Source organism: Anabrus simplex, chromosome 2 (assembly GCF_040414725.1).
Source record: "Anabrus simplex isolate iqAnaSimp1 chromosome 2, ASM4041472v1, whole genome shotgun sequence".
NCBI lineage: Eukaryota > Metazoa > Arthropoda > Insecta > Orthoptera > Tettigoniidae > Anabrus > Anabrus simplex.
In genome coordinates, this window is record NC_090266.1 from 729,039,273 (window position 1) to 729,053,992 (window position 14,720).

Below are 14,720 nucleotides of genomic sequence, written 5' to 3' on the forward strand. Positions count from 1 at the left end.
CTACTGCAGCTCTGATGACATCGCACAAATAGGTGAATAGTTTTGTGTCCGATCCATGCATTGCAATCCCACATCAGTCATGTATATATGTCTGTGTTTTGTAGTTAAGAATTTCCACTAGCAAAATGGTTAACATAATTACTGTAGTGAATAATAATAATGTTATTTGATTTACGTCCCACGAACTACTTTTACGGTCTTCGGAGACGCCGAGGTGCCGGAATTTAGACCCGCAGGAGTTCTTTTATATGCCAGTAAATATACCGATACGAGGCTGTTGTATTTGAGCACCTTCAAATACCACTGGCCTGAGCCAGGATCGAACCTGCCAAGTTGGGGTTAGAAGGCCAGTGCCTTAACCGTCTGAGCCACTCAGCCCGGCAATTACTGTAGTTGTCATTCTCGGGAACCTGAGTTCGATCCCCGGTACCGTATTGCCAGAGATTTACGAATGGCAGGAAGGTTGATTCGCGGTAAAAATGGTATATGCAACTCTCTTCCACTGAGGGCCTGTCTAAAATAGAGCTGCACCACCTCGGGATGAGGAAACTAGTTTACTTTAGTTAAGAAATATTCAATGTTGTTCCTAGGTCTATTAATATAGGCAGGCGAGATCATTAACAAAGTGATCATTTAATATCTCGTAACTCAGGCCAATATAGGGGTTTTTTGGGAGAGAAGTAGGTTTAAATCATGATAAAATCAATCCAGTCACAATTGTTTTACTCGCCAATGTACCTAACAAATAATAATAATAATAATAATAATAATAATAATAATAATAATAATATTGATTTTTATGTCCGCACTTACTTTCAAAGATTTTCGGAGATGCCAAACAAAACATACTAGGGTATGCGTTAATAAAAAAATGGGAGACACCAAGCGTACAAAAAACATTATGATAATAAAACTGATTACCGCCACACCTGTAGATATCCATAAATGCGGCAAACTTTCCTGTTATTTATTTTAATTCTTTCCGTCGTGGAACTTTTGGCACTATCCGGGCAATACCATTCCTAACCTAAACAATGCGATCTCTCTTATCTCATTTACAGCTGTTTAGGTAAATCCTGATGTGAAAAATGTAGAGAACATGCATGAAATATATTTAAAAATACGGATCTGACTTTCAACAGCCGCAGTTACCAAAGAATGCTTCCAGTCACTATCTATTACATTCAGGCCGATGACCTTCGATGTTAGGCCCCTTTAAACAACAAGCATCATCATCTATTACATTCGGAAGTATAACTCGTAACATACGCTAGTTATCTGCTAGTGGTTTTGCACGCTTTCAACAACATAGCTTTATTCAGAAGGAGTGGCTTCTGCTACACATTCACCAGCTGGGAATATTAGAGACCATTTCCAGAAACCATTTGGGAATAGCTTCGCACAGTTTGGACTCTATAGTTGGGAAAGAAACTATTTTTGATAGGTTCAAAAAAGACGGGACCTCGAATGCTCTCGATTGCAGTGCATTGCTGACGAGATGGCAGTGAAGATGACGTCACTTGGAATGACGACACGCCGGTAGCAGGGAAGTTAGCGGCGCAAGACAATTAAAATGAAAGCATTTATGAGGTTTACTGTGTGGTAGGCCTATTTCTCAACTGACAGAACCAAAAGACTGGCCATTGAGTTATTTTGTATCAATATTGCATATGATAATACGGTACCCTTATCCCTTTTCTCTACGGGGTCGATTATGAAGTGAGATGAATCTTCTTAGTGAATTTTTACGACCATATGCCCTTCCTGACGTCGACCTCATCAGAGGAATTAATGAGATGAAACGAATGACGCGATGCAACTAAAACGGATTATGTTTACTTTATATATAGGCGTAAAAGTCGTTCACCATTTATTGACTTTTCACATTTAGAAATACTGTCTTCCAATGAAAATAGGCAGTATAACCCAAATACATTCATAGGTTTGTTAAAGAACAGTGTAGAATGTTTACATCTACAATTCGTAGCTCTTTATAGCCTAGAAGACGTGTTCACTGCACAAAATTTGAGGTTATCACATGTTGGACACCCCTTTACTTTTTATGGCTGTAAAACTGGGGACAAAGGGGGGGCTAATACTTGAGTAAATACAGTATGTTGAAATCTTCCTCCCCCCTTAAAAACATTTTTTGTACCATAGTTTGGACTCAGCAATGTCCTCCTCCCTCTGCTCTTAATTTTCAGCAATGTTTGTGTAGTTTAATAGTTTATAGTAAAGTATCTTTTGTTTCAGGAACTGCACCAATGAATTTCTGCAGAGAAGCTCTTCTCATATCTGTTAATACTTGCTTCAGAACAAATTAAATTATATAGCATGAACTTTAGCAGTCTTGTTTAGTACAACTAAAATAAGAAAATATTATACAATCATTAATGTGATTTTAAAATTGAAAATATATATATATCAAATCATATTTTGTGATATTTGCTTGCAGTATGGGTAAATGGAGAAATTTAGTTTGCACTTAACCTTAACCACTTAAATCCCTCTATATTTGCTATTAGTTTCTGTGAAGATTTATTATAAGCTGCTGTACAAATCCTAGTTGATCGTAATCTGCAAAATTGTCAACACACAACTTGATTTTTAGTAAAATGTATTTATGGATGTTGTAAATCATTTTCTTCTTACATTGTCTCTGGTAATTTATATATATTTACATTGTTGAACCTGATGTTGAGTCTTCTCTTTCCCTTCCCCACCACTTCCTGCAATATTTACTCTATACATTATCTGTCAGCAATGGTACATTGTTATCGATATCATCTTATTGCCTGAAAATCTACAGTATAATAGAAAAAAATAGAGTTTCATCTGTACATTGCTCAGAATTAAAAAAAGAATTGTATTTCTGTATCGGCCGTGTCCACAATAACAAGGAAATGTAGTTTGTAATTTTCCAGCATTTCTGTGTGTGTGTATGTATGTAGGTACATGCATCACGAAAAAATGGTTGAAGAGAATTTAATGAAAGTCAGGTAATAAGGCACTACAATCTAGGCCTAAAATTTAATTCTCAAAAATCTATGTTATTAATGGTCCTATCAATAAATACTACTATACATAACTAAAGTTATATAGAATTAAATGTTTGATGATTTACGTCTTACATATTCTTAGATATTCATGAATTTCGTTTCTTGTTACTAAGTCCATACCAATGCCGAGCCACAAGAAAATTGGAGAGCAGAATTTACTGAAAATAAATCGTGGAATAAGACACTACGGTCTAGGCTATAAATAATTTTATTCACGCTGGACAGGTGCCAAAAATGTAATTTTTTTATCTGTATGTTATTGGTCCTATCGAAACAAAAGTTATAGAGAATACAATTTCCAATCATTTATGTCATACAGATTTACTGTACTGACTGTGATAGAATTCATGAATTTAGACTTTTGTTTAGTCCATATCAACCCCAAGCATTCCTAACATGGAAATATTGTTCATTCATGTTAACTGGTGATGGTTTTTTTTTGTTATGATTGCCTTAAGGTGTAAAGTCGTGTGGTCGTCGGTCCATATTGACAAAGAAAATTGTTATGATTATTATAAAAATGAGAAAGAAATCGTAAAGGAACAATCGCTTGAAGAATAAGGCAAGAGGGAGTCAAAAGAAGGAAGGACGACCCTCTTTACACAGATGCCCTAACATCACAGAGTCTGAAGAAAACTAAATGTGAAGGCCTACAATATCAAAAGCTCATAAAATTGATCAACAGTCGCATTACATTGACCCTTGTTTGTCGTGATGTGCTTTGTCTCTTCTCTTGCCACTCATCTCCGATAGCTGGGAATACTTGATTGATTAATTTCATTATGTTCCGTATTGATAATTACCTCATATCATAGAAAAGAAAAGAAAAGATCCACCTGATCAGTACTAGTCTATTATAATACCTTATATAACAGAACCGGTTTCGACTTTTTACAAAGTCATCTTCAGCTGTATTATACTCTTACATTAGTTACAATTTTAAGTGTTGTGCCTTCTTTTCTATGATATGAGGTAATTATCAATACGGAACATAATGAAATTAATTAATCAAGATGTTATTGCCAACCAGGCAAAACGTAATGCATATAGATACCGAAACATTAGAATCAAGTTAATGAATGCAACCAAGAACATTGCATTTCTAAATGAATGCCTTGCTAACGACTTAACTCCCAAATTCCTCAGCAAATATAACAATAAACACAGATCTACTAATCAAACACGTAGCACATTGAAAATGACCAATAAAATCTGGCTAAAAACAGAAATCAATTTCTTTTATCGTAAAAAACAGCATTTGAATAATGAATTATACCCACTGCATTTGAAAGTGTTCCAAGAGCTGCCACACAGCTATTGGGATCACTTCCAACGTATTACAAATGACAAAATAGAAAACTTAGCCATAAAAAAAAAGAATACTCTTTGTTACATCCAGAGACTAAATGGAATGCACCCACCAGATTTTGTACTCTCTGGTTTTGAGAACAGTTTTGTTTTGTACCAGAAATAACGATGTAAATAAAGTTTTAAGTTTGTGGAAAATAATAAAAGTCATCACCTGTGTGACTATCAGACGAATTCCGTTTATCGGGTAGATTTTCGGGTTCGACGTAACAATAGTGGCGACCGAGACAGGACATGAACAAAGCAGTAATTTGAAATGGATAAGTTGACTAAATCGTGAAAACCACGTGCGATGTTCACGAAACATACAATGCGGTGATGGCGGAAACAGACCCCAACAAGGTAAGATTGCATTTTACTAAACTAGAACGGCTAGAAAATGAACTGAAGGATGCCGATGAGAAAATATTAGAAGTGCTTCTCGACGACAGTTACGTAGTATTATTTATAAATTTATTTATAAATTTCAGTGACGTAGAATGATACACAAATGAATACGACAAAGTGAATGAATATCGTGATAAAGTAGATGAAGCTCGTCAGAGAATGGAGTGTGTTGTATTAACACAATGTACAAATGAAGGAAATCAAATATCGAGTGATGGTTTCGTAGGTTTCTCACAGAAAAAGCTCAAACTGCTGAAAATCGAACTTCAAAAATTTTCCGGAGAGGTTAGGGACCGGTTAGGGTTTTGGAGTCAGTTTCGTCTAATTCATGACGACTCAGACATAGAAAAAGAAGATAAATTTCAATATTTGATCCAATGTACTGTTGAAGGAAGTAGAGCTAGGGAGGTGGTAACTAGTTTCCCTCCAACTGCTAAAAATTATGGTAGTGCAGTTCAGTGTCTTAAAAGTAAATTTGGAAAAGAATAATTACTCGTAGAATTTTATGTTCACGAACTACTTGAACTTGTGATTCAAAATGTTCCTTCAACAAAAAGACTAACTCTCCTAAAGCTCTGTGATCGCTTAGAATCCCACCTTCGATCCCTTGAATCTCTGGGCATGACTGCTGACAAGTACGCAGCATTCTTGTTTCCGTTAGTTGAGTCATCTCTACCAGAAGACTTGCTGAGAATATGGCTTAGAAATTCTGTCCATTACCCTGTAGTGACTCTACCGAGGATTTTTACTGTGACAAACTCTCGCAACTGATTTTATTCCTCAAGAATGAAGTGGAAGGTGAACAGAGGGTAGCACTTGCCCAAGGAGGATTTAATACAGCAAATCAGAAGCCTACAAAGCAGAAACCTAGGTTAAACGAAGTGGAAAACATGGCCACTGCTAGTAGTCTGTTCACAGGAGACATTAAAGATCTTGGAAATGTATGTGTATTCTGCAGAAAATCTCATGAGAGCAAAGAGTGCTTCAGGGCGCAGAAGATGACTAGTGGAAAGAAAGATTATTTTGATATATATTTGATGAAAGCAGGGTATTGTTTTCAGTGCTTGAAACCTGGTCATGTTGCCAAGATCTGTAAGGGTAATGTACTGTGTCACTTCTGTGGAAAGAAACATGTTATTCTAATGTGCCCAACATTACCTTCAAATATTTCGAAGGAAAATGTGGAAGAAACACAAGACGAAAAGGAAGGTGCCAGTGCTACCTGGGGTAACCAAAACTGTAGTCAGGATGTTCTTCTGCAGACCTTGTTGGTGAAGATCACAGGAAGAAAAGGGGATTGGGTAGTAAGAGCACTCATAGATAGTGGATCACAACGATCATACATATTAAAGAAACTGGTAGATACCATCGGACTGGAACCGTCGGGATCTGAAAACATGATTCATGCTCCGTTTGGAGGAACTGAATCAAAAGAGTATCTACATTTTAATTATCAACTACAGTTGAGCAGTTTAGATGTCAGGTACACATGTAAGATCCCTGTATTGGATCAACCGATTATTTGTGGTACTGTCCCTAGAAGCCAAAGTGGTCCTTGGATGAAAGAACTCGAAAAAAAAAAAAAGAATCTTTCTCTCTGATTCTGGAGAAGGGACGCCTGAAATTAAAACTTCTTTTAGGAGCGGACACCTACGGAACACTTCTCACTGGAAGAATAAAAAACATGGAATGTGGACCAGTGGCTGTTGAGACTCGACTTGGGTGGGTTGTTATGGGGAGGCTATCTCTGAACAGTCTCTCAGACTCATCCAGTATGGTGGTATCGTCGATGTTGACTTTAAACACTGCAATCACTGATTTATGGAAGTTGGACATCCTGGGAATTAGGGATCCTGCTGAGAAGACATCGAAGAAAGAAATAGAAATGGCTACCTTGGATCATTTTAAGAAGACTGTCTCAATCGACGAGGGAGGTCGTTACGAAGTCCATCTACCATGGAATGAGGTATCTGAGGAGCTCCGCGACAATTTGGAAATTGCTGAGAAGAGGTGCAGGACGACAACTAACAAACTGTTGAGTAGCAACAAGTATGAGGAATACAATGTTGTGTTTCAGGATTGGCTTCAAGAAGGGGTGATTGAAGAGGTACCCTTTCAAGACCTTGAGAATAAATGTCACTATTTACCTCACAGAGGTGTATTCAAAGAAAATTCAACCACACCGTTAAGACCCGTATTTGATGCTTCTTGCAGGAGGAAGGAAAGTCCATCTCTGAATGAGTGCCTGGAGAAAGGACCAAATCTGCTGGAACAAATTCCACCTATTCTGATCAGGTTTCGCCGTCGTGAAATTGAGTAATTTCGGGCATAAAAAGGGCCTTTCAGCAAATTTCTATTCCTCCTTCAGACAGAGATTTCTTGAGATTCCTATGGTGGGAGGATTCCTCCATGAAGAAATTCAAGATATTCCGACATCGACGAGTTGTATTTGGGCTCAAGTGTAGTCCATTCTTGTTGGGTGCTGTTCTTGATGTCCATTTAGAAAACAGCCCTCCTGAACTGCAAGAAACAGCACAACTATTTAAAAGCTCATTCTATGTCGACAACTGCGTAACATCCCTTGATTCAGAGGAGGATACGACCCAATTTGTTGAGAAATCTATGAAACTACTTTCAGGAGCCAGATTTGAACTACGTGGCTGGGAATACACCTCAAGGGGAAAAGAGAATACATTTGAGAAGATTTCTCCTGTTCTTGGATTATTATGGGACAAGGAAGAAGATGTATTGTACTGTGGTGTGGGGCCTCAAAATGAGACTGGATGTGTTACACGAAGAGAAATCTTGTCACCTGCTCAGAGGATTTTTGATCCCATTGGTTTTTCATGTCCTCTGACCTTATTCCCTAAACTTCTCATTCAGGATAGCTGGAATTCGAAGATGGGGTGGGATGATCCATTGCCAGAGGATGTACAGAAGAAGTTTAGAAAATGGGAAGCTGAAGTTTGGTGACTTTCTGAAGTGAAAATACCGAGACATTTCGTAGTAAGCAGGTCTGAACAAACCTGGAGTTTACATACATTTTGTGATGCCAGTCGGAGTGCTTATGCTGCAGCTGTCTTCATATGAAGCTGTGCCGGTACTGAAGAGATTGTTTCTGTTCAGCTGGTCATTGCAAAGACGAGAGTTTCACCACTGAAGGAAATTTCAATGCCGCGATTGGAACTCCTGGCATGCTGTATTGGTAGTCGACTAGCAAACTTGGTCAGAGAAAGTCTGAACTTGAACATCTCCGAGTTTTATTGGACGGACTCTTCAGCGGCATTGTATTGGATCAGGAGAGATGAGTCGTGGGGAGTATTTGTGAACAATCAAGTGAAGGAGATTAGATCTCTGACGAAACAAGAAGACTGGAGGCATGTTCCTGGGGAGCAGAATCCAGCTGACCTTCCATCTCGAGGCTGTTCCGTAGAAGTCCTGATAGACTCCAAATGGTGGGAAGGTCCCCACTGGTTGAAGTTGGCAGAAGGGGAATGGCCGACATCAGAAGTCAACGTGGATGATGATATCATCAAACAAGAGAGAAGAAAAATATCTCTATCACTGATCAGTTCCTCAGCGGAGAATGGAGATGCCTGGTACCTAAGAAGATTTTCCAAGTTTTTTCAAATTGTCAGGCTCATAGGATGGATACTGCGATTTGTTGGAAAATAATTGAAACGTAGCAATTGTGAAAGTGGGGGTGATCTCTCTGCTTCAGAACTAGCACAGGCGGAGAGAAGGCTCCTGCGTCTTGTCCAGACAGGGGTTCTGGAAGAAACTGAAAGACGACGACTGAACTCCCTTTGCACCTTTGTGGACCAAGATGGTCTTCTGAGGCTGAAGACTAAAATTGTTCAAAGAGAAGATGAGGAAAATTTTAGATATCCCATTCTTCTGCCTTCCAGTCACAAACTTGTGGGGATTCTGATCAGAGACTACCACATACAATATTCTCATGCGGGTGTTGAGGTGTTACTTAGAATATTATGGGGAGAATACTGGATCTTAAGAGGTCGGAAGACAGTACGAAGGGTGATCACAAAATGTGTCAAATGTCGACGATTTGAGTCAAAGAAAATTGATGTAGGTCCTGCTCCATTGCCAGAAGATAGAGTGAAAGATTCGTCAGTCTTCGAGGTCAGTGGGGTTGATCTTGCTGGGCCGCTGATTTTAAGGGGTGGAGAGAAAGCTTGGATTTTGTTGTTTACTTGTGCTGTGTATCGAGCTGTACATATTGATCTGGTGTTAAACCTTTCCACAGAAGCATTTCTTCAAGGACTTATTGCGATTTATTGCAAGGCGAGGACGACCCAGACTTATATACAGTGACAATGGGACCAACTTCACAGGAGCTGTGAATTCCTTTGACTCTTTGGACTGGCATAAGATAGAAGAGGAAACATCTTCAAGGAGGATCCAGTGGAAATTCATTCCACCCTCGGCTGCTTGGTGGGGTGAATGGTGGGAGAGGATCATTCAAATGGTCAAGAAGTTGTTGAAGAGGACATTGGGAAGAGCCTCTCTCACCTACGAAGAGGCTTTGACTGTCCTATGTGATGTGGAGTCTGTGGTAAATTCTAGGCCTTTGACGTACCTGTCTGAGGATCCAAGCGACTTAGTGCCACTGACTCCTGCAATGTTCCTGCAGGTCAACCGGTCGATTGGGGTCCCTGATCTGGATTGCCTTGACAAGACTGATCTCAGAAGACGGGCCAAGTACCTGCAGCGTTTACAGGAGGAATTGAGGAAAAGGTTCCGTGATGATTACCTGAGCCTTTTAGTACATCCGCAAGTTAAAGAAAAGTGTCGAAGGATGCTAATGATTGGTGACATTGTGTTAGTAGGCTCTGATCAAAGGAAAAGACTCGATTGGCCTTTGGGTAAAGTGATTGAGATGTTTCCTGGTAAAGATGGTAACACGAGTGGTTCGAGTGCAGACTGCTGGACGGGACATCATCAGGCCCATTCAACGTTTGTACCCACTGGAGATTACTTCATTGCAGGATACCTTACAAGTGGAAGATGATGCAGATAATGAGCAAGAAAGTGTTATTTCTGCTGTAAAAGATGAAGTGAAAACGAAAAGTGGACGTTTGGTGAAACTCCCTGCACGATATAGGACTTAAGTTTTGTGATAAGTTCTTGTCTTGTTAAACTGTGAAGGTGAAATGACTGTCAGATTATTTTATTGGTTCATTTTGGTTTTCTGTTAACAGGGGAATAAAGAAAACCAAAAGGTGGGAGGTATGTTACATCCAGAGACTAAATGGAATGCACCCACCAGATTTTGTACTCTTTGGTTCTGAGAACAGTTTTGTTTTGTACCAGAAATAACGATGTAAATAAAGTTTTAAGTTTGTGGAAAATAATAAAAGTCATCACCTGTGTGGCTATCAGACGAATTCCGTTTATCGGGTAGATTTTCGGGTTTGACGTAACACTCTTAGTAAGAAACTAGAGACTTTAAAACGGACACAAAAAATGAAACCCACGAATCCCTTTACGAATATGGTCACTTCAACACAATCTAAAGTAGACATTGAACACAATTTCCATCCACCTGTTAAAAACCTTACGAACACAGTGTTCAACGAAACAGAAACTGATATATTGGGCAAGGGTCCTAAACATATTTGGGGCAATACGTCAATTTTACAAAATATTACAACCCCCGTCACAGAAGCCGAACTAGCAATACAGAAGATCCCACATGATTTACGAGAAGAAGTTAGACACGACATCGCAAAAAAACTACCGCAGTACATTAACAAAGTATACGATAATATTTCAAACAGTAACAAGGCGAACAAAACACACATAAACAGTCTTAAAAACAAAATCAAGCAGAACAATCTTCTAATGACTAAAGCAGATAAAGGTAATACAACAGTAATCATTGACAAAGATGAATACATTCAAAAAATGAAAGAATGCTTCAAAAATGATACCTTTCGGATCATACGTAAAGATCCTACAAACACGGTACAAAGAAATCCAAGACCTTACTCAAGAATACACACTTCTTACTCACAGAAACAGAAGCGGCAAATCTCACAACAATGAACCCCCCACTACCGACTGCAAAAGCTCTTCCGAAAATACATAAAGATAACATACCGATGAGACCTATAGTAAATTACAGGGCAAGCCCCACATATAACCTTTCACAATTCATTCAAAAATTCCTTAAAAAACATTATTTTTTTCAAGCTAATAGAACTGTACGTAATTCAATAGACTTCTGTAATAAGACTAAAGAGCTACAGTTAGAACAATACCATTCCATAGTTTCATATGACATAACTAATATGTATCCGAATATTCCCACTAAAAAAACCATAGATATAATCCTATCCAATCTTAGAACTTACAGTAAATTAAGTAACTTAGAAATTGAAGAGTTCATAGCATTACTTGAATTTGCTGTTAATAATAACTTCTTTAGGTTCCACGACACAATTTATCAACAACTAGGATTACCCATGGGGTCCCCCGCCTCCAGTATACTAGCTGAAATATACATAGACCATCTTAAATACACCTCGATCAGCAAAATAGACGGAATATTTTTTTGGCGCAGATTTGTCGATGGCATTTTTGTCATCATCGACAACAGACTAACTAACGGCAACACCATTTTAGACAGAATAAACACCATAGACCCACACACAGTTTACAAAAGAATCTGAGAATAACTGCAAGTTAAATTATCTCGATCTGACTATCAACAGGCATGAAAATCATTTGACCTTCAAAATTTATCGTAAGCCCACTCATACAATAAACACAATAAAAACAGACTCCATCCACCCTAATTCCCATTAAAAAAAAAAGCAGCGTATCACAGTATGATTTACAGGGCCTTCAATATACCATTATCAAAAACCAACTTTAACGAAGAAATACATTTGATTCAAGAAATAGCCAGAAAAAAACGGTTACAAGAAAGAAATAATTAATTCAATCATTCAAAATATCAAGTCTCGACCCAAAACTAAACTGTTGAAAATAGATAAGCCCAAGAAAGACTATGCAACTTTCACCTTCAATAACACGCACATATACCCATTGACTAACATTTTTAAAAAGCACAATCTCGAAATAGCCTTCAGGACCACGCATAATAGTAGTAGCATCATACATAATACCAAGACAGTCAATAATAACAACAAATACCTTCGCTCCGGAGTATACTGAATCAGCTGCAATAATTGCTTAACAAGTTATGTAGGACGTACCGGTAGGAATTTTGCTATCAGATACAATGAACACATCAATGCTGTAAAGCACAACCATTTTTCTGCGAAAGGTCAACATATGGACGAGTACAAACATAATTTTATGAATATAGATAACGATATGAAAATATTAAACACAAACCCCAAAGGCCCCTTGCTCAATATAACAGAAGAATTATACATAACATTGGATCAATACACAAACCCCAATTACAATATTAATGAAATAACCGAAAAAACCAATATCTTATTTAACAAAATTATCCCTATTGTAAAAAAAATACTATCTTAGAATAGTCAACCAATAACGTCAGGCGCGAACCACAGCGCAGACGACTGACACGCCCAACTCCGTCCCTACACACATGACAGCTCCCCCCACCCATCCCTCCATTCCCCTTACAGCAACAGATACTAACACTAGGAGAACACGGTACAGTACACGTCAGACAGCCAAGTTGTACGCTTCTCAACCACTCAACAACAGTAAGTAACTATTACGAAACGCACACACAAGCAGACACTTTATGAACACTAAATTTTTTTTAAACCTCTAATTTCTATTTTACTTTTCGTCTTTTACAGATACTTATCAATAGTCATAGACAAGGAAAGAGCCACCAACAACAAATGTTTTCACACACTAGTGTGATCTGCATTTGATGCTTTCAAGACTATCAACAACTTCAGCTGCACATACCCATCTTCAAATATATACATATTTAATTATATCAGAAAATCTGCAAGCTATCTAGTGGTTGAACTTTGTATAAAGTGTAGTGGTGCAAAGTACCCCCTACAAACTTAAGCATACAACCTCTCATATTGGACGACCCGTAAACAACGCAAGAACATGTTTTTACCCATTACTTTGGACTGTAACAAGACATTTGCATCTTAAAGTGTATTTTACCATGTGTTTCAGTGTGTTTATTTAGTTTATATTTTAACAGGTTATTTAACACGAGTTTCAGGTCATCTGACATACTTATTATTATGAGCGTAATACTAACCACTTTGAAATAAGTCAGTTTAACATCTGTCACACACAATCTTTTCAATGGACAAGGTATAACGCCTAAATGCAACTATTATAAGGGCATAATACAGCTGAGCTCAAGCACTAATCTTTTCATGCCAGACGATTTAATAAAAAACGAAAGATGAAAAATCTATTTCAAGAACATGTTTTACCCGCAAACTTGGATATACATATATGTATTTTATTATGTATTGTGAACATTTTAATGTGTTTATATAGTTAACATTTTAATAAGTTTCAACACGAGTTTTAGGTCTTCAGACATACTTAAGTTTATGAGCATAGGACTAACCACTTTGGAACATGTCAATTTAACGTCTGTTACACACAATATTTTCAATTGGCAAGGCACAACACTTAAAATTGTAACTAATGTAAGAGTATAATACAGTTGAAGATGACTTTGTAAAGAGTCGAAACCGGTTCTGTTATATAAGGTACTAGCAATATACCCGTGCTTCGCTACGGTATTATACTGAAATTTGTAATTGATGCTTATTGTTGAATGCCGAAATTCGCGATCTGACTCGTTTTCTGCGAGAATACACCAAAATTCGAGATCTGACTCGTTTTCTAATAGATTACGGCAAGTTTCCTCCCATTTTTCAATCTTTCTTTCCAGCAATCGGTTTCGTATTTCCCGGGCTAGGTCCAGATATTCTACCCGGTCAGTTGGGTCCCTAAATCTTTGCCATCTTTTCCTATAAGCATTTTAAATATGGATCAAATCCTTCAGGAGATCCGGCGTGGTGTCGTCTTGGATGCCTTGGCGGTACTGAACCCGCGGCCGGACTGCATTCTTAGTCATTAGCAGTCCAGGACCCGTTTCCAGCGCGGTCCGCACATTTGACGACGGTCCAGAACATTATTATTATTATTATTATTATAGATGTTCTGGACCCCACAGCAAGATGCAAGACCGCTACTTGGCGGTAACTTACATCCGCTGCCATTGTCATTGTTGACAATGTGACCAGCACCATCGTCGCGCGTAGGCAAATGTGCGGGATTTCTGGCGATACGAATGACATACTTCCGTGCATTATTGACCTTATTATAGAGGTGAACGGACGGTCAATCTCTTTCCTATCGTTTATTTCAAATTAGTTTAAATTTTTATTTATATGCCAGCAGAATCTACTGTAATCTAAGAACGTTCTCCGAAGGAAAAGATGGTTCTTGAAAATGAACCCAGGAAAGGTTAGAAATGATCGGTTTATGATCAGAATAAGTACATCGAAAATCTACAGCCTGTTTCCAGTCATTCGACAGGGTCGGAATGGAATGAATAAAGCCCCCGTCTAGCGGCGACAATAGGAATTGTTCCGGCTGCCGAAGACTGTCGCACTTCTCTGGGGCAATGATTAATAAATGACAAATGAAATGAACTGATATTGGACAGTGTTGCTGGAGTGAATGATGACGGGGAAAACCGGAGTATCCGGAGAAAAACCTGTCCCGCCTCCTTTTTGTCCAGCACGAATGTCACATGGAGTGACCGGGATTTAAACCACGGAACCCAGCTGTGAGAGGCCGGCGCGCTGCTGCCTGAGCAACGGAGGCTCCTTGTAAGTACATTGCGAACAGTAAAATCAATTGGTCTCCCCTCCTTTTACACCCCAC

At 38.4% G+C, this 14,720-nt stretch overlaps 1 protein-coding gene across 8 annotated transcripts in view; it reads left to right on the forward strand.

Moving 5' to 3' along the window:
* LOC136864408 (atrophin-1) overlaps positions 1-2,689 on the forward strand; it is a 755,035-nt gene extending 752,346 nt beyond the window's left edge. For all 8 annotated transcript variants that reach the window (XM_068226264.1, XM_068226266.1, XM_068226270.1 and 5 more), the window contains one exon: positions 2,254-2,689. Coding sequence is in view for 1 of the 8 variants with exons in the window: in XM_068226266.1 (XP_068082367.1) it covers positions 2,254-2,302 (49 nt within the window). In the remaining 7 variants the exon portion in view is untranslated. The remainder of the gene's footprint in view (positions 1-2,253) is intronic.
* The last annotated feature ends 12,031 nt before the right edge of the window (positions 2,690-14,720 follow it).